Source organism: Sander vitreus, chromosome 14 (genome assembly GCF_031162955.1).
Source record: "Sander vitreus isolate 19-12246 chromosome 14, sanVit1, whole genome shotgun sequence".
Lineage (NCBI taxonomy): Eukaryota > Metazoa > Chordata > Actinopteri > Perciformes > Percidae > Sander > Sander vitreus.
Window position 1 is genome coordinate 17,373,976 of NC_135868.1, and position 20,586 is coordinate 17,394,561.

General features: G+C 40.8%; 1 protein-coding gene across 1 annotated transcript; it reads left to right on the forward strand.

Moving 5' to 3' along the window:
* The first annotated feature begins 1,308 nt into the window (after nucleotides 1–1,308).
* On the forward strand, nucleotides 1,309–19,241 carry LOC144528749 (copine-4-like). The gene is made up of 15 exons (XM_078267540.1): nucleotides 1,309–1,449; nucleotides 2,514–2,693; nucleotides 6,672–6,743; nucleotides 6,984–7,058; nucleotides 7,569–7,652; nucleotides 7,745–7,834; nucleotides 10,114–10,212; nucleotides 10,693–10,779; nucleotides 11,272–11,331; nucleotides 11,502–11,635; nucleotides 11,794–11,848; nucleotides 12,061–12,112; nucleotides 13,517–13,650; nucleotides 14,074–14,310; nucleotides 18,292–19,241. Exons 1-15 carry the CDS (start codon nucleotides 1,411–1,413, stop codon nucleotides 18,421–18,423), a joined length of 1,530 nt encoding a protein of 509 aa, XP_078123666.1. The 5' UTR covers nucleotides 1,309–1,410; the 3' UTR covers nucleotides 18,424–19,241.
* Nucleotides 19,242–20,586: the final 1,345 nt, after the last annotated feature.

The following is a 20,586-nucleotide window of genomic DNA, read 5'->3' on the forward strand; positions in this document are numbered from 1 at the left end:
GGATTTTTTTAATCTATTTATGTACGGTATGTATGTATGTATCTATCTATCTATCTATCTCTCTTGTAATTAACCCTGTCTTTTATCCTCTCTCCCTCTCCTTGCAGTGTGTTATTGTGTGTTCAGCATGAGTAACATCTATGAGTCTGCAGAGGCCACACTGGGCTTCATCAGCTCTCCATGCCTAGCTAAAGTGGAGCTGAGAGTGGCCAGCCGGGGGATCTCGGACCGCGACGCTCTCTCCAAACCTGACCCCTGCGTGGTGCTCAAGATGCAGTCGCACGGGCAGTGGTTTGAGGTACAGTAACTTGGTGGGATGAAGGACTGAAGTGAAAGGTGGGGGGGGTCTGCAGTTCATAAAGACAAAGTCAGAAAATGAAAGTGTAATGGTTATATCAGTCAAAGTGTTCTTGCTCGTAACACTCACTGCCCATTGTAAGACATTCTCAATAAGAGCAGCAGGTTTGTGTATGTGCTATCTACCCATACTGTATATTGTTGCTCTTTTATGAATAAGGGTGCCATTTGAACTATTTTCTTTACAGAGCACATAGAACAGCCAATAGAACTGCCTAGCATTAATAAAAGCTTTCCAGTTCCTTAGTGACATGACATTATATTGCTATTGATGCTTTTCATAAACAATTTATCTTTGCGTTAGACTCTAAGTGTCTTCATCTGCTCTTCATGTTTTGTTCCTTATTAATTCCTCGGCAGACAACACTTGTCAAAGAATTGTTTGACAAAATGATGGTGTATAATCAAGGACCTACGCTGTCATGAAGAGCTGTGATTGTGTCGCTAACCTTCTCCCGCTAAATTGCAGGTTATGCTTGGTTCTAATAAATTATGGATGCTAATTGTCACAGCAGCCAACTGAAGTCATCTTTTGGAGATTGGTGTACAGATTGTATTTGCTGTTGTAAATATTTTATAGATTGTCACCGTAAAATTGAAAGTGTGCTGGTTTTGTTACTCTGATCATCTTAGCTCTCCAAAACAAGTTGTCTGCCCCAATCATTTTGATATTGAAAATAACAAATTACTTCTTTTCTGGAATCATGCATTGTATTGGCACACTGTGCAGAATAGATTCTTTAGCACTTGAAATTAGAAAAGAAATGGAGAACTGATGGTGCTTTCTGGTAGTAGGTGTTTCACTTCCTTTCCTCTTTCAGGGACTTCAGATGGAATCTCCTTCTTTAAGAAACATCTTATTCCCACTGAAGTCTCACAGGTGGCGTAGTAGCACACGTATTAGCTGAACTTTGTAAGGGCACAACATCAGGGAAATTCAGGAGTGGAACTTTGTGTCTTTCTTTCTCAAGATCTAGTGCGCAGAAAGTAGTGTGGCATTATTCTGTCTTTGGAGACTCCACAGAAAGCTACTTTGTGTATGTGTGTGTGTTCATGATTCTTTTTGCTTTGATGAGATGCCAGACTATTGAGGTAAGTGTCAGAAAAAGGCCAAATCTGTTTGTGTGTGTGTTTGTTGAGTCTGCTAGTGTGACATTCACGTGTGTGTGTGTGTGTGTGTGTGTGTGTGTGTGTGTGTGTGTGTGTGTGTGTGTGTGTCAAAGGGTTATCAACAATAAAAGGGACCCAGTCGTTGCTGCTAGTGTCGGGTACGTTTTGTTGGCAGTGTTGAGCCTTTTGTTTGGCTTCTCCGTCAGGCAGTCAGAGAGAAGAAAATGTCAGATCAATGTTACAACGATTCTGTCATCAAACAGCTTGTGCAATTTTAGCCATAAAAAAGTCTATATTCCCAGTCCTTAAGTTGATGTGTAGTGTGAAGTGTAAACAATTTGATAATGGCTATTTGTGGTAATTGCTGCAGTGCTGAAAAGTCTGCTGAGGTTCACAATCAATGCACAATGTCTGTGTTGGGTGTTAAACGAAATCTTCATACTTCATAGTTCACTTTGGAAAGACCATTAAAAACAAATTTGAAAAGTGAAACTGCCAACAATAAAATAGCAAAGTTTGATGAAACACCACTTTCACATAGCTAGACCTTTACTATATGACAAATATACAGATCTATGAAAAAATGATTGATTGATTGATTAATTGGTTGATTTTTAAAGTAACAAAATAATAATATAGGATTTAGTTGTATGTCATTAGATGTTTTGACCAATAAGTATGAATGGTAACAAAGTAGTTAGTTAAATAATTAAATAAATGTCATTATAAAACTATTCAACATTATATTTAATTGGACATAAAAAAGTAATAAATCAATGAAACAGATTGATTCAAAATGAATTAATAATGGAAATCAATTTGACCCTCTAGTTTTATTATGGTATCATTTGATGTAGCATTTCCACTTCCCAGGTGATTTTCCATTTACCAACTCTGCTATCATGATCATTGGAAGTACTAGGGTTAACCTTGAGTGTGTGTGTGTGTGTGTGTGTGTGTGTGTGTGTGTGTGTGTGTGTGTGTGTGTGTGTGTGTGCCCAGCTTCAATGGGAGTGCATCAACCCTAAATACTCGTGTGTTTGCAGGTGGACCGTACAGAGGTGATTCGCAGCAGTAGCAGCCCAGTCTTCTCCAAGATCCTCCTGGTGGATTACTACTTTGAGGAGGTCCAGAGGCTCCGCTTTGAACTTCATGACATCAGCTCTGGCAACAATGGCCTCCGTGACGCTGACTTCCTGGGAGCCTTGGAGTGCACCTTAGGACAGGTCAGTGTGTCTTTTGACGGGTCAGTGCTTGACCAAATGGGGAGCTTATGTGAAACATGCAGGTTAGTTAAGAATGGATGATGTGACAGATGAGTACACACAAAGGTGAGTAAGTTAAGTTTTAGCTGTCTTCTGGACACTTACTGTAATCACGCCATGTTACACTCCTTGCTATTACTGTCATCTTCCACTGTTCACTATTCATTAAACAGACATCTACTAGTAGTAGTATTTTATACACTGCCGATTTTGTACTCTTCAACTGTGAGTGACGGAATCTAAAACAAAAATCCAGAAAATCACATTGTATGATTTTTAAGTAATTAATTTGCATTTTATTGCATGACATAAGTATTTGATACATCAGAAAAGCAGAACTTAATATTTGGTACAGAAACCTTTGTTTGCAATTACAGAGATCATACGTTTCCTGTAGTTCTTGACCAGGTTTGCACACACTGCAGCAGGGATTTTGGCCCGCTCCTCCATTCACACCTTCTCCAGATCCTTCAGGTTTCAGGGCTGTCGCCGGGCAATACGGACTTTCAGCTCCCTCCAAAGATTTTCTATTAGGTTCAGGTCTGGAGACTGGCTAGGCCACTCCAGGACCTTGACATGCTTCTTACGGAGCCACTCCTTAGTTGCCCTTGCTGTGTGTTTCGGGTCATTGTCATGCTGGAAGACCCAGCCACGACCCATCTTCAATGAGCCTACTGAGGGAAGGAGGTTGTTGGCCAAGATCTCACGATACATGGCCCCATCCATCCTCCCCTCAATACGGTGCAGTCGTCCTGTCCCCTTTGCAGAAAAGCATCCCCAAAGAATGATGTTTCCACCTCCATGCTTCACGGTTGGGATGGTGTTCTTGGGGTTGTACTCATCCTTCTTCTTCCTCCAAACACGGCAAGTGGAGTTTAGACCAAAAAGCTCTAATTTTGTCTCATCAGGCCACATGACCTTCTCCCATTCCTCCTCTGGATCATCCAGATGGTCATTGGCAAACTTCAGACGGGCCTGGACATGCGCTGGCTTGAGCAGTAGGACCTTGCATGCGCTGCAGGATTTTAATCCATGACGGCGTAGTGTGTTACTAATGGTTTTCTTTGAGACTGTGGTCCCAGCTCTCTTCAGGTCATTGACCAGGTCCTGCTGTGTAGTTCTGGGCTGATCCCTCACCTTCCTTATGATCTTTGATGCCCCATGAGGTGAGATCTTGCAAGGAGCCCCAGACCGAGGGAAATTGACCGTCATCTTGAACTTCTTCCATTTTCTAATAATTGCACCAACAGTTGTTGCCTTCTCACCAAGCTGCTTGCCTATTGTCTTGTAGCCCATCCCAGCCTTGTGCAGGTCTACAATTTTATCCCTGATGTCCTTACACAGCTCTCTGGTCTTGGCCATTGTGGAGAGGTTGGAGTCTGTTTGATTGAGTGTGTGGATAGGTGTCTTTTATACAGGTAACAAGTTCAAACAGGTGCAGTTAATACAGGTAATGAGTGGAGAACAGGAGGGCTTTTTAAAGAAAAACTAACAGGTCTGTGAGAGCCGGAATTCTTACTGGTTGGTAGGTGATCAAATACTTATGTCATGCAATAAAATGCTAATTAATTATTTAAAAATCATACAATGTGATTTTCTGGATTTTTGTTTTAGATTCCGTCTCTCACAGTTGAAGTATACCTATGATAAAAATTACAGACCTCTACATGCTTTGTGAGTAGGAAAACCTGCAAAATTGGCAGTGTATCAAATACTTGTTCTCCCCACTGTAAGTGGTGCGTGTGAGTGAAGTTCTGAACACTATAAGAGTGAGTTCACCATAAGAACCAGAAGTGCGTATGATGAGTGCATTCTTCTCAATGCATGAAAGGAGTGCACTCACATCCAGCACATTGCATTTACCCATTATATCACTTACAGTAGGTGTTATGCTTACCAGTGTAGAGCATGGAAGTCTGTGTGAGACATATGCATGCACGAATACAGCCTGCATGCTTTGAGTGTAAGAATTACAGACTCAAGTATATAATCTTTTGTAAAGTAAACTGAGATTGTTGGGATTTGAAACGTCTGAATCGGGTATTGTGTACTACTTTAATTTTATAATATATAAATATAAATAAATACATTTTATTTTTGTCTTTTTTTTTTTTTATCGTTTTCTAACTGCTCATTAATGTTTTATGTAAAGCACTTTGAATTGCCCTGTTGCTGAAATGTGCTGTACAAATAAAGGTGCCTTGCCTTGCCTTGCCTTAATTAGGGTGAAAGAGCAACTTTAAGATTAGAGAGACCAACCTTAGCCATGGATGGAATCCTAATGCTATCGTTTCACTTGAGGTCGGCTACTGTCACTATCTGCTTTTACACTGAGCTATAGTTTTCCTTGAGTCCTTAGTTATGTAAAGCCCTGGCGGTGCTTTAAAGTATGTTTTCAAATCATTAATATGTGCATATCCTAATACGTATGGCCTTTTTTTCTCACCTAATGGTGTTGTTGGCCCTCTTAATGATGTAGTTGTAATCAATATTTAAAGATTTTCCTTATTTACGTGCTTTACTTAATATCAAAGCACATTTGAAAAGAAAATTGTAATTGCAGTAGTACTAATTAACAGGTTTTTCAGGAAATCACCAGCTAAGTCAGGCTGAAAAGCAGGAACAAGAGAGAAAGCAGAAAGGGCAGGAGTAACTTTTAAAAAGTACAGTATTAAAGTGTTTGTGTTCATTTCCCATTGTCAGAGACACTATCAGCAACATACAGCTTGTGGATGTATAATAGTTGGGAGAACTGAGACAATTGACATGGAAGAAGGGGATTTTGAAGGCGAGTGCCAAGGAGGTTTACTGAAATGGGAAAACGTGCTAAAAAAAGAGCATTATATAAGTGCAGTATTAAGGTACCAGAGAGGCACACATGAACATTTCAGTGATAGTAACTGATCTGTTATAAGAAATCCACATTGTAAAAATTGAGACATATAACAGAAGAGTTGTGTTGAAATTGTGTTCATTTTGGATCTTTTTTGCGTGTACAGTGGCAGGCCCACCATAGTTACTGGTATCATCACTGAGAAATGTAGCCAGGGGGAAGGCATATCACAAACGCATTGTGTCATTGTGTCAGTGATATCGCCACAGACAGCATGTAAGTGCAGCAATTAAACAAGACATGTTACCGACCAGTTACAGACCCTATGCCGTAGCTCGGCCGTGGCTTGGTAGCGTTGCATTTCCCCCTACTCATTTCCTGGTTCTCCTTCTCCATAAACAACATGAAATCAAGGAGACGGTTAACTTTTCCTGCTACAGATTTACCACCTTGGTCAGAAAGCACAGGGGAGACATTTTGTTTCTCTCACTATGACTCTAGAGTCACTACTCACTCTGATGCTAATCGCCGTCACGCTCTCACTTTCTCCTTCACTCTATCAACCACTCCCCACACACACACGCCAGCTCGACGCACACACCAACGCACAAGTATAAACATCAGGCCACTTACGTAGGCTACGGCGAAAGCTCTGCGTGGAGTCTCCGCAGAATCATAAATCACACTTAAGAAACAACACCTCACTCTGAAGCCCTTTGTGGCTTCCAGGTGCTTTTAGCTCATTGTTTTGGGTTGTCTGTATGTGTGGTTGACACTCAATGGATCTCACTGACCTCCCCATGTAAACTTGGGCACTCACTTATAGCTTGTGTAACACCTGGACAGCCCAAAATAGGAGCTGGCAGATCAAAACAGGGATACAACACCTAAGAAAATTACATTTGACAGGTGGTGAGAAAGGTGACTCCACCATGCTGCTTTCTGTCCATTGGATGTGTAAAGTAGGCAGTTGTACTGTATGCTAGCATTAAAGAGAACGGAGAAGTGCTAGGTAACACCGGGGTGACACCAACAGGGCAAGCTTATCCCTCTGAGGAGAAAAAGTGGAGAATGTGAGCTGATTTTGTGGAGTCTGTTTGTTTCAGATTGTCTCTCAGAGGAAACTGACCAAAGCTCTACTTAAACAGGGAAACACTTCTGGAAAGTCCTCCATAACGGTATGACACTGTTTTCCGAGTCAGCTTGCCAAAGTTACACATGCACGCACAAATCACACACGCACCACCCCTTGCACTCAAGACACTCGGAAGATAATTAATTTGATGATGTTGCCTGTTCAATCAGTTCTCTTCCTCATTTCCATCTCATTTTCTCTCACCTCCTTCCTTTACCTCTCTCTGCCTCCCCCTCCTCCGCTTCCTTTTTTTCCTCTCCACCCCCGCCTCCCCCTTGTAAAGGTGACAGCAGAGGAGTTGTCTGGTAATGACGATTACGTTGAACTCTCCTTCAGCGCTCGTAAGCTAGACGACAAGGTTTGTGCAAAGATTAATAAAAATCAGTGGTTTTCCTTTAGATATGAGAGGAATTAATATTCAGATATATGGGTTTGTGCGTGGCAGGTGTGTGTGTGTGTGTGCGTGATAAAGTATGTGGGTGGAGGGTTGTGAGAATGGCGATAAAGCAACTTATACACAAAAGTACAATCTGGCATTAGAGGAGGCCTGCTGAGATACAGTAGATGGGCCCCCTACCCCCCCTCTCCCGAATAACCCCCTCCTAGCTCAGCCACCCCACCACACACACAGATAACTATATTAATTTTCACACACGCACAGCCACGGATGACTAATCCAAACAAGTTGTGCCTTAGGGAAAAGATGGAAGAAAGCAGGAGAGGGGCTGATAAATTGGAGAGGACAGGAAAGGGATGGGTGGTAGAAAGGGAGAAAAAAGGAGCGAAATAATGATTCTGTTAGTGTATGAATGATTAATGGTGATCAAAGGCAGTTCTGTGGCCTTACATGCGTGTTTTCCCTCTAAAGGATTTCTTCAGCAAGTCAGACCCGTTCCTGGAGATTTTTCGATTAAATGATGACGGGACTGAGTCACTCGTACACAGAACTGAGGTAATTAAATGTACACACAAACACATATAGATATATTATTTTCCACTTCAGGCCTGTGATTAACAAAAACTGCAATGTTTTGTGCACTGCAGACGATCATGAACAACCTGAGCCCAGTTTGGAAATCCTTCAAAGTTTCCTTGAACACACTCTGCAGTGGGGACCATGACAGGGAGCTAAAGGTGAGTCTGCAACTATTTTTTGCAGGTCATTATAATGGCAACATCATTTTATTTAACCTCAATTATAATATGCAACAATTTGAATGTGAAAAACCTTGGCTACAGCTCCCTTTATTTTTTAAGTTCCCCCAGAGAGAGACAATGCACATTCAAGCCGTTTTCTCATATGAACTCTGAATGTCCGGAGTTGCTTTTTCACACATGTAGCACACAACAGGAGATTGTACGTGTCAGACACATTCTCACCTACCAGAAATACTCGTTTTGTGTGTGAGCAAGGGGTACACACCGCAGTCACAGAGCCGGTCACGTAGCCGGTTCGTAATTTGGTCATTAAACGGTCCTTATATTTCTCTGACAATTTCGGCATCAGCCCTTACCGACAGAAGTTCCAGAATCTTTTAATCTCTACAGATCCGTGTAAATCACACTTCTTCTTCACCCTCGGATGTTTGTATTTTTCCGGTTTCGCTCCAGCCGCATGATAGAAACATCATCAACACGCCAACAATCTCGCTGTGAATTCTGAGCAAAATGACCTGCTCTATCCAAACTCTGGGCCCAATCGGACATTAAACAGATGCTTCCCTGCCAGCTCACGAGTGTAAAGTCTGTTTAATGTCCGGCCCAATTGATTTGGACATTTGCGTTCATACAGCTCCTCTGGGATACAGTATGTCTAGATAAGGGTAGATAGGGTTGCAGTGCATGTGTTAAAGGGGCTTTAGAGGGAGAGGCCGAACAGCACCTGAAGACCTGCAGGTGTTTTTTTTTTGTGCACTATACAAATGTTGAGATTTGTAAAATATAAGCAAAGTACCACATATTCACAAGTAGCCTATATAACTGAATCAAACCATGTGAGCAAGTCACAAAGCAGCCTCAATCATCTCCTTCCATTTTCTTCTCTGAGTCAGGTCATGTACTTCCTTTCCTGTCATCCTGATACCTGATGTGTTATTTAAAGAGCCGGACGGGTGCGAAAGAGCTCTGTGGTCGTCCTAAACTCTCACCTTTACTTGCCATAATAGATCTGTGCGCACATTTGTGTGTGAAAGTGGTGGTTGCACATCAACAACAGTTTTTCTTTTCATGAATAAACATGAGGTTGTTCATTAAATATTCAGAGGTTTCTTAACTCTGCATGGCTCCTGACAGCAGGAGAAAGGGCTCACACACAATCACACACATGCAGGCCATCGGCTATGGTTTCTAGGGCTACCTGTTTGAAGCATCAGAGCTATAGTGAGAAATGGCAGGGCAGAGATTTCTATTCAGACCAGTGCTTCCTTTTCACAGGGCTCTTAACTGACCAATGCATAAATGCATAACCCTCCTCTGCAGTGTCTGTCTGTCTCCCGCTTTGTATTGCTCCTTATCCGTTTCCTCCACCTCTTTACTTTTCCGTCCCTCTTTTGGTCTCTCTCTCCCTCTGTCCAACAGTTAGTATTCACTGAATGGAACGGAGATTCTTCATTCTTTCATTACTCTCTCGCACAGCTCTCAGCAACCTGAAACAAACACGCATACAACCCACAAATGATCACACACACACACACACACACACACACACACACACGCACACACACACACGCACGCACATTTCAGGTGCATGTACTTGTCAGCTAAGTGGGAGACAGAAAATAAGGGGATTACTGCCGTCGTCGTTTTTAATCAAGTGTTGTCGTTGTCAGGGTGACCTCAGGCAAGAAGGTCACAAATCTCGACAGCAAAATGAGTCATTCACAGCCAATACACCTTTGTGAAATGTAGAATCACTTTTTTTCTCTTTCTCTCTCTCTCTCTCTGTGTTAACGTGTGTCTCTATTGACCAACTCTATTGAATGTCATTGATTGTACAAACTCTTCAGAACAGTCCAGATATTGCTGCCTTTTGCCACCTTTTCAGATAATAGGGTTTCTTGTTTGTGATGTGCCCTGGACCGCTGACCATTTAACTGGTGATTGAGGCCATTTTTCTTGTCTGGCAGCTTCTTTGAGAGAAACAAACTATTACGCCTAAACGCGCACGCACGCACACACACACACACACACACAAAGTGGTCTCTTAAGCCACGTCCCTCTCAGCATCCTCAGATTAATATTTCACCGCTCCATCGCCCCCCATCAACACTGCCTTATCAATCATTCAGCATGGCATTTCCCTGCATGCCATGAGTGCATGTGTGTGTGTTTAGGTGACAGTGTTGCAGCTGCGCTCTAACTGAACGAGTGTGTGTGTGTGTGTGTGTGTGTGTGTCTCTTTGTGTCTGTTGCAGTGCACAGTTTGGGACTGGGACTCTAATGGAAAACATGACTTTATTGGGGAGTTTCAGACCACCTTTAAGGAGATGAGAATAGAGCAGGAGGGCAAACAGGTGAGTACATGCAAAGGGATGGAAAGAGTAACGATTGCACACCGATCACCACAAATGTATTCAGATGGACAACGATTTCATATCAGCTGGATCTTTGCTAGTTCAAAATGTTTAAAATGGTTACAACACGTGTGTGTATATGTATGTATGTATGTATGTGTGTATATATATATATATATATAATCAATAAGCTGATAGGTATTTAACAAGTATACAATTAAAACATAATCAATCAATCAATCAAAAAAAAGTTATATGAGTTGAAAGAATACAATATTGTACATGTCAAAAAGCTATATTTATGGATTGATATATTAAGGTATATTTTGCCAGAACAATGTCCACACATATGCATCTGTTAACAAACACTAAAATCAAATTCGTAGACGGTTATTAACAAGCAGCTATACCACAAATAACACGTTTGTGTGTGTGTGTGTGTGTGTGTGTGTGTGTGTGTGTGTGTGTGTGTTTGCTCAGCTTCAATGGGAGTGCATCAACCCTAAATACCAGATGAAGAAGAAGAATTACAGAAACTCTGGTGTTGTCATTCTTAACCACTGTAAGGTGAAGTAACACTATCAAATTCTACATAATACATGTGCATCCTCAGACGCGACCCACATGTAAAATCATTGCTCCGTAGCATTACTAATGGACATAAAACTCCACAGAGTGCCTTTAATCTGCCAGTTAATTGGTTAGCTGATTAGCTACTGTTAAATTTCACATAACAGTGAAAAATGCCAATCTCACATTTCTCAGAACCCAAGGTTACGTCTTCAAATTGCCTGTTTTGTCCAACCTGCAGTCTAAAACCAAAGATATTAAATTCACAATTAAATAAAACATGCTCATATTTGAACTGGAACCAGTAAATGTTTGGTATGTTTGCATGATACTCTATTTATCGATTATCAAAATTTTGTGTTATCTAATCAATTATTTCAGCACCATTGTTGAGCGTCATAACCCATTAAATACGTCCACCTCATTCAGCTTTTATTATATCCTATCTTGAATCCATGACATCCATAAATCTCAACATTCCCCTGACAGATTATCAAAATGTATTCCTTCCTGGATTACATCATGGGAGGCTGTCAAATTCAGTTCACAGTAAGTTTTGTCAGATAAAATCTCCTCACTATTTATAGCAGCATGTCATTGTCTGTCCATGAACACCCATGCTGTGTGTGTGTGTGTGTGTGTGTGTGTGTGTGTGTGTGTGTGTGTGTGTGTGTGTGTGTGTGTGTGTGTGTGTGTGTGTATGTGTGTTTCTGTCTCAGGTGGCAATAGACTTCACAGCATCCAATGGGGATCCCAGAAACAGCTGCTCCCTCCACTACATCCACCCATACCAGCCCAATGAGTACCTGAAAGCGCTGGTGGCTGTAGGGGAGATCTGCCAAGACTATGACAGGTAGAAACCACTCCATCAATCATCATTTATGTAATGCTGAGACACACACACACACACACACACACACACAAGCCTTTGCCTCTGAAGGCTTTTGTCTATTATTTGTCTTTGCCTCTGCTCTAAACCTTTCTCTGTCATGTGCCTTTCTCTTTCTCTAGTGATAAAATGTTCCCTGTGTTTGGTTTTGGAGCACTGATACCACCTGACTTCAAGGTAGGACATTTGGGATGTGTGTATGTGTGTTTGCCGTTCTGGTTCCTTTAGGTTTAGACCTCTTAGATCTCTTTCGGAGGCACAGATTCCTTTTGATCAACATGAAAAGAGAATGCATCTGCCAACCTGTAAATTGGTGTTAAAACGTGTTGTGCTGAGTGTTCTGTTTAACGTGGCGGTAAAAGGCCCTGTGTTCTATGCCCCAAATGAAGGTTTCACACGATTTCGCCGTGAACTTTGATGAGGACAATCCTGAATGTGCTGGTGAGCTATCAAGCACACACACACACACACACACACACACACACACACACACAGGGCAACTCGTGGGTACCCATAAACCCCATTTTCATTCACATATCTAGAGGTGAGAGGTGAAGGGACCCCTTTGAAAAATGGCCTTAGCAGTTTTCCCTCAACAAAATATAGCCCATTTAGTTTCATATGATACCAATATCTAGCTTCACTCTAGCTTTAAAACGGAACCCACTACAGCCTCTGAAATACAGTAAAGTTGGCCTAAAATATTCAGGGCTTTTAATGCTACATTGTGTAAGAATTTCTCCCATCTAGCGGTGAAATTGTATATGACAACCAACTGAATATTACTTTCTAGCCCTTCCCATTCCGAGCGCGTTTTAACTCCTATGGTGGCCGAACCCAAAATTAGCTCTCTCCATCGTTTACAAGCAGCTGTTCTAGCACTCCAATTTTAACTTTGGTCTTGTTGCTTTGCCTGTTGTGTTGCCGTTTTTAATTCTCTTTTTCGCTTCCCTGGCGAGTAATCTCTCCCTTGCATTCGTCACGGTGCCACTAGGTGTAAGAGGGCGAAAGGCGGCGGTATGTCCCTTTTTGGCTAATGTATTTTAAAGATGGAGGCGCTACATGGCTGCCGTCATTCAAGCGAGTCGCTCGTATGTCTTCTGAATGATTCTAAATGGCAGATTATACGCTAACGAGAATACTTTGATTAGTTGGTGGAAGTAATAACACATGAATGAGCACATATTTGTGAAAGAACAAAGGTTTTTTTGCTAAGAATCAACTCAAAAAAATTACACAATGTAGGTGTAAGAAAAGATGGAGCCCCAGAAGGCAACCCCCTCCCGCTCCGGCCCTGACACACACACACACACACACACACACACACACACACACACACACACACACACAGTATCACTCACTACTGCACGTCTCTAATCTCTCCCTCGCTGTCAGACCCATATTTCTCCCTCTAAACAGTATCTGTCCCCACTCTCTGTTCCCTCACACATACAAACACACACATGCAGCTGGGAGATTTGTCAATATGCTGCAGGAAGTATTTCAGGCTCTAAGATACAGAGAATTACAACACTAATCTGTATGTGTGAAATGGGCTTGTGCACTCTTCTCCCCACATTGCTGCATTCCTGTCATGAATATGTCATGTGTGTGCCAGCTTGTGTGTGCGTGGTCTAGGAGTGCTTTTTGAAAAATGCCCAGTCACCTTGAAGTGCAATCACATGCGCAGAGTCTGATTTATTTTAGCAGTACAAGAACTTTGACTTGGAGAGGTCAGTGCAGTGCACTACACACAGAGATAGACAGGAAGACAAATAAGTGGCAAAATAACGTGTGTGTGTGTGTGTGTGTGTGTGTGTGTGTGTGTGTGTGTGTGTGTTGCAGGGATCCAAGGCGTGGTGGAGGCCTACCAGAATTGTCTCCCTAAGATCCAGCTCTATGGGCCCACGAACATTGCCCCAATCATCCAGAAAGTGGCCTTGTCTGCCTCGGAGGAGATGCACACCAAAGAGGCCATGGTGAGAGAGAAAATAATAAAGATAAATAAAGAAAGTGTGGGCCGTTTTGGTCCTGTTGTTGTGACTGTTGGTCTTTGCACTGGCACACATGGGGGACAACAAGGGAAAGACAACTGGCGATGAAAAGACAAAAAGTGAGACATCAGAGGGTGTAAAAGATGGGACAAAGAAGAAAAGAGATGCATTGAAAAGAGGCAGAAGTGATTAATATTAATTTAATTCCAGTCATATATTTCAGAGCGCAAATTCCTCTCTGCCTCAATGCCTTTCCTTTTCTCTGGCTCTCTAGTGGATTAGAATGAGTTTTATTTAAATTAGCCCCTGACAAGAAGCCACTTTTAAAACATAAAAGTCATTGAACATCTATTCCTTCCTCCGCACATCATCCTCCCTTCCTCCTACAACTTTCTCCCCTCCCACCAGGAATACTTCATCCTGCTGATCCTGACAGACGGCGTCATCACCGACATGGCAGACACGCGGGAGGCCATTGTGCACGCCTCCCACCTGCCCATGTCAGTCATCATCGTCGGCGTGGGCAACGCAGACTTCACAGACATGCAGATATTGGACGGGGATGATGGGATCCTGCGTTCACCAAAGGGCGAGCCTGTCCTCCGCGACATCGTCCAGTTCGTCCCCTTTAAGGACTTCAAGCACGTGAGTGGCAGCTGGGAATAGGGCTGGGTACCGAATTCAATATTTTTTAGGCACCAACCAAATTGCCTCCTTAGTATCGAGTATCGAAAAATGCCTCGTCATTCAATACCAAATTTCAATACCTAAGGAGTAAATCTCATCAACGTCAGTGAGCCAATAAGCATGCAGCATGCTTCTACCAAGATCTAATAATGCTGCTGATTGGCTGTCTAACGTTACACGTCGTAGAGGCACGCAGGAAAACAGAGACGGGGCTCACATAGAAGGAGCTGAAAAATAAATAAAAAGATTTGTGCTGTTAATTTGTTTTTGTTAAAATGGATTTTATAAAATTGGTATCGGAAAAAGTATCGTTCAGGAACCAGTATCGAAGTCACGGTTTTGACAAGTCTTGAATTTCTGGAAAAATCATAGAGCAAAGATAAATGCATTCCAGGCAGAAAATGTGACTATTTCTCTGGGGAGGTCAGGCAATATCAAGACATAAATGGGGCACTATATTTAAGAATGCAGCAGAATGGGTTTGTTAACATGCTTTTTGCACTAGATTCAGAGCTGCTTACTTTAAAATCTTAGAGCTTTCTCAAGCTGAATTACAACATTAAAGGGCATAAGAAATGTGAGGTCATAAAAGTGTCTCTAGTCAGCGTTAAAGAATTTTACATCAAGGCTACAGACTTTAAAAAAGCCTCAAATGTTTCAATACTGTTGCTAGAGCAACACCTGAGGTTCTGTCTTGATATTTAAAAGAAAATGCTATTTTTTTCCTCCACTTTTCAGTTTAACTTTCTTTTGCTTGTCTTAAGTGTAAGGCTGCATTTACACACACACACACACACACACACACACACACACACACACACACACACACACACACACACACACACACACACACACTGTACAAAGTAGCTTTCTGTGGAGTCTCCAAAGACAGAATAATGCCACACTACTTTCTGTGCACTAGATCTTGAGCCCCTGTGGAAATAGTGTACTTCAGCAGTGGCTTTATTTGTGTGTGTGTGTGTGTGTGTGTGTGTGTGTGTGTGTGTGTGTGTGTGTGTGTGTGTGTGTGTGTGTGTGTGTGTGTGTGTGTGTGTGTGTGTGTCTCTCTCTCTCTAGTGCCATTCATTTTGCGTGACTTTGACAGGGTGTTTGGCCGGGTTTGTTATGGTGAGTTTGGTCTTTGACAGGTTGACAAATCAACAAATTACATCCCAGCTAAACGGAAAGAGGGGGGGGAGAACGTAGGATGGAGAAGAAACATATAGTGTACCTAAAGGAAGTCAGACAGGAGAGGTGAAGAATAAATCTGGAGGAACAGAAAAGGAAGGTGGAGGGAGAGAGACAGCGCCTGGTGGTGGTGCAGGAGGGGGGGCAACAGGAGACTGGAGCTAAAAACAAAAGGGAGCAAGGGAGTGTATGACAGAGGTGGAGAGGTGATTTTCTGCTCTGTCGTTTCTTTTCAGAAAGGATTAGCAGGACAGAAGCGCTGTGAGACAGGCAGAATGGGGGATAACAGGTAGATAGGAGCAAGGGGGACAATGTGGGAGAGAGGGTGGAAATGAGAGGAAGAGGTTGGGGTGGGTGCTCTTTGATGGTGCATTGTCTCGGGGAATTATGTGAGACGGAGTACGACAGACTCTCTGACTTTGAAGATTCAGAAGTGTGTGCAGGAGCATGTGTGTTCATGCAGACGAATGGCTGGCCTGATTGTAGTTATGTGTGTACGCATGGGAATATTTTCCTTATTTTTTCAGTACTGAATGTAAGTATAGTTTTTAGTGTTTTGGGGTTGAATATTTGATAATTTTACTGTACATTTAAAAGTAATAGTCTTCCATTCATTACTCCACAAGTCCCTTGATGGAAAATAACATTTAACTTTTTATGAACCAACAGAACTCTGCCTTGTTTTGAACTTGATAACAATGCATTCTTGACATAATGGATTTCTTTTTGTGCATTGCATATGTATAACAAAAAAGCAAACAGAAAAATAGTCATATGCAGACACATAGAAGCACAGAAAAAAATGCCCCAATGTTGAACAGAATCAGACAATTCCATATAGACCCAGCTATAGATTGAGACACAATAAATATCCCTTCTTCACTGTGCCAATCATCTACAAAGAGTGGTAGACGTACCTTTTATATGTAAAGCCCCTTCAGACAGGAATAGCCTGCCTGGGTCTCTAAGATCTGTCACTCCTTTGCGCACCTTCAAAACATCACTCTTTACTTACTTGCATGCAAACTGTTGCTGTAAATGTTTTCATCATGTGTGACTGGACTTTTGTTTTATTTACCCAAATATTCTGGATACTTTTTGTCCTTTCCTTTTATTTATGTGTATAAATGTGAGTATGGGTGTAGGTGTGCGTATGCATATTATGTATGTATATATATGTGTATGTATATACATATGTGTATGTATGGTCTAAATGTTGTCATGCCTCTTAATACTGCAATATGTTTTATACATACATTTGTTTCCAATAAGGCGTCGGTGGAGCGGGTGGGGTGGGTAAGGCGGGATGAGGGAGAGCTTTAGAGAGTGTGAATGTACATGTGCTGTATTGTCTTTGTCTTATGTCTCGAGGACCCCCTCGAAAACGAGATGCTTCATCTCAAGGGGTTATCCTCCTAACAATAAATTTCAAATAAATAAAATAAAATCAGAAAAGGGTTTATTGCCACAATAAGTTACACTTGTGTGGAATTTTCCTTGGTGAATGGTGCATACATAAACAAACAAACAAACAAACATATTAAACATTAATATAGAATAAACAATAAATACAGAAACAAATGTAGACATACAACTGTTGCATAAGACAAAAGAGGCTGAATGAATGAACCACCCACCAAATTTGGAGGATATTATAGAATAAATAATATCAACACTTAGCTTTAACTATTATTATTATTATTATTATTATTATTATTATTATTATAACCTTTATTTATTCAGGGAGGGCCATTGAGAGCAAGCTCTCTTTTCACACCCTCACACAAAGTAAATAAAATGAAATAAAAGCAGTGAATTCTGCATGGCTAGAATGATCTAATTATAAACTACTAAAATAGTAAACTATTTTACAACATGCATCCTGGCTACGAATAGCTCAAATTAATGATGTCAGTGTTTTTGTAATTCAGTATGGAGGTTTCAGTAGTTTCTGTTATGAAAATATACCTTTCCTTAATTATTTTGATTGGGTTTTTTTACCCTTAAGTCAAGGAATTGCATGTTTTTATAATAGCAAAATAGGAACAAACACAACTGCTAAATTCCATTATTAACTCATGCGGAATAATCTGCACCCAGGTTTAATATACATGATCATTTTCTTTTCCTTAGTGTAAAGAGTGTGCTTTAATGCATTGTTTTCTATGAAAAGGCAGGATCTGATGTGTTTTTCTCCTGTGCCATTTTGTTAAGCACATATACTGTATATCAACCAAGCTATGGCACTAGAGGACAAATTAGCTTGTCTGATTACATCAGTCTCACTAGTCCAGACCTTGACAGCATCAGTCCAACAGTAAATGTTTGCATCCTAGTCCTAATTGTGCATGGCTGGTGATGTGTGTGCATTTGTAACCTCGCGCTCTCTCGCGCTCTCTCGTTCTCTCTCTCTCGTTCTCTCTCTCGTTCTCTCTCTCTCGTTCTCTCTCTCGTTCTCTCTCTCTCTCTCTCTCTCTCTCTCTCTTTCTCTCTCCTCCCTCTTTTATGGCTGTTTGTTATGTTTTCTATTTGTATTTCAATTTGCTTGTATTGTGACTTCTTGTGTTGTATTGCATTTTATTGTGAAGCACTTTGTGATTTTTATCTGTGAAAGGTGATATACAAAAAAACTTTACTTACTTTCTCTCTCTCTCTCTCTCTCTCTCTCTCTCTCTCTCTCTCTCTCTCTCACTCACTCCCGCTCTCTCTCTTCCTCTCCCTCTCCGTCTCCATCTGTCTCCGTGTTTCCAGGCCTCCCCAGCCGCGCTGGCTAAGAGTGTTTTGGCAGAAGTCCCTAACCAGGTGGTGGATTACTACAACGCTAAAGGCATCAAACCCAAGTGTATGTCGGACTATGAGTCCACAAGAACCTTCAGCCCCTGACAGTGGACTACATGCAAACATACACACAAATACACACACACATATATATCATACATGTATGTACTGTATAATACATATACACATGTTAAAGCACAAACACACATACATACACAAACAAACGTGTACGCATAACCATATTACATACTATATACAGTAGTCTAGCTCAGAAAATTAGCTTGTTCTGGTGAAAAAATTTGAACTACTCCATTGGTGACTTTTGCATGTTTGGCCACAATGGCATCACCTTGGAAATTTATTACTATCTACTGTATATCTAAAAGATGTTTATAGAAACAGGACCAGTCTTCTGAACCAGCATGCAGACTGGAAATGGAAATGACACTCCTACCTTATTTAGATAACTAGCAAGTACATTAACTAAAATATCTGTGGGTAGAAACACCAAAATATGTAATTGCATAGCCAGAAATGCTTAGAATTAGCATTGCAAATGTTATTTATGGGAATTGTAGTGTCCCTGTTAGTGTACTGCATAAATGCATGAATAATTCAGCTCCTGCTAATATCCAATCTCCAGTACCAGCTTGCTAGTTATGAAATAAAGTATCTCTGTCATGTGAGTGACATTCAGGGTTGCCTTGGGTGTTTTGGGTTCTTTTCTACAGATGTGTTTGAGATTTTGCTAAATGGAAATAAACAACAGAATAATTGTAATAATTTCTTAATAATAACCTTCTTACATTGTAAAGAGTTTTGGGTAGGTAGCCAAGCGTGTGTGGTAGACACTCATCTGTGAGCTGAAAACTGTTTTTTTTCTGTATTCTGCATGTTGATTATAATAAAGACTTTGGTTTTCTCATTTTAGTGTGATCTGATGTTTGTGTGCGTACACAGATATTGCAGCACAATACATTTCACATATGTGAAAAGTGTTCGGGAGACTTTGATGAATTATACAGGAGCATTTAATGAACACTCAATTGAGGAGAATTTAGGATTACACAGCACGGTGTGGTACCATCCCAACTTGAAATTCCTGTCTTACTGAAGGTGTATTTATTCTCATGCTGGAGGCGTTAAGTTTAGCTGAACCTTTAATATTTTAATATTTAATATTCCTCTGCCTGGAATGGTTATGAGCTTATGTTGGGCACTGAGCTGAATGACACCTGAGTACCATTGTCTCAACTTACATAGCATGAGTTCATAAACTGGAAATTCCATAACAGATATGTTCACATCACACCGTTACAAATACTTAGGTTAATGTTATAAATAGGGCTGGTAGTGATTATAGCTAATGTAAGGTTAAGTCTCCAAGGAATTAATGTAAAACAATTTAACTTCCTCCTAATGACTGAACAAAAAAGTGTGTGTTTAGGGATGCAGTGTGGAGATATAATCTAGTAGAATAACAAAGAAAGAGCAGGTGGCCTAATGTGGTGGTGGTTAATTGATTTATTTTTCTCCACCCTGTGAGCTTCAGTTTCTCTGTTTGCCAATGAATATGCAGGCTATTTGCATATGCAGACCTCTACTGAGGTTAGATACTGTATCACGCACCTCTCTCTCTCTGTCTTTCTCATGGACAGCCCTGTGAGCCGACAGTGTTATTTATGTGTGTCAAGGAAGTGTGTGTGGCAGTTTTAAGTATTGTGGAGTGCTGGTTTATGACATTCATCTGCAACATCTCTCTTTCACTGTCTCTGTGTCGCCTAGACATACATTAAAATGCAAGAATACATTATCTCACAAATCTCCATATAGTTAATTAGGTCAAACCAAAGTTGGGCAGTCCTGAGAGTATACTCCCTACGTTCCCCAGTCTCTGACAGTCAGATCAGTATTCAGCACATGAGCCTCCTAATATCTGTTTCAGAGATCACCCATATTAGAAGAGTTACACTGAGAGGATCAGTTGATGTATAAAGGCTGGGGGAGAAACCACAAAACCACACCTTCTATACTATTCTCTTCTGGTCTATATATATATATAAAATATAAAATAATTCTCTAAAGCTACACTGAGGCAACAATAATAATAATAATATAAATAATAATAATGATGATAATAATAATAATAACAAAAGCAATAACAACAATAACAACAATAACAATAGTAATAATAATAATAATAATAATAATAATAATAATAGTCTACATTCAAAAAATAATAATCTACATTCAAAAAACTGTTGTTAA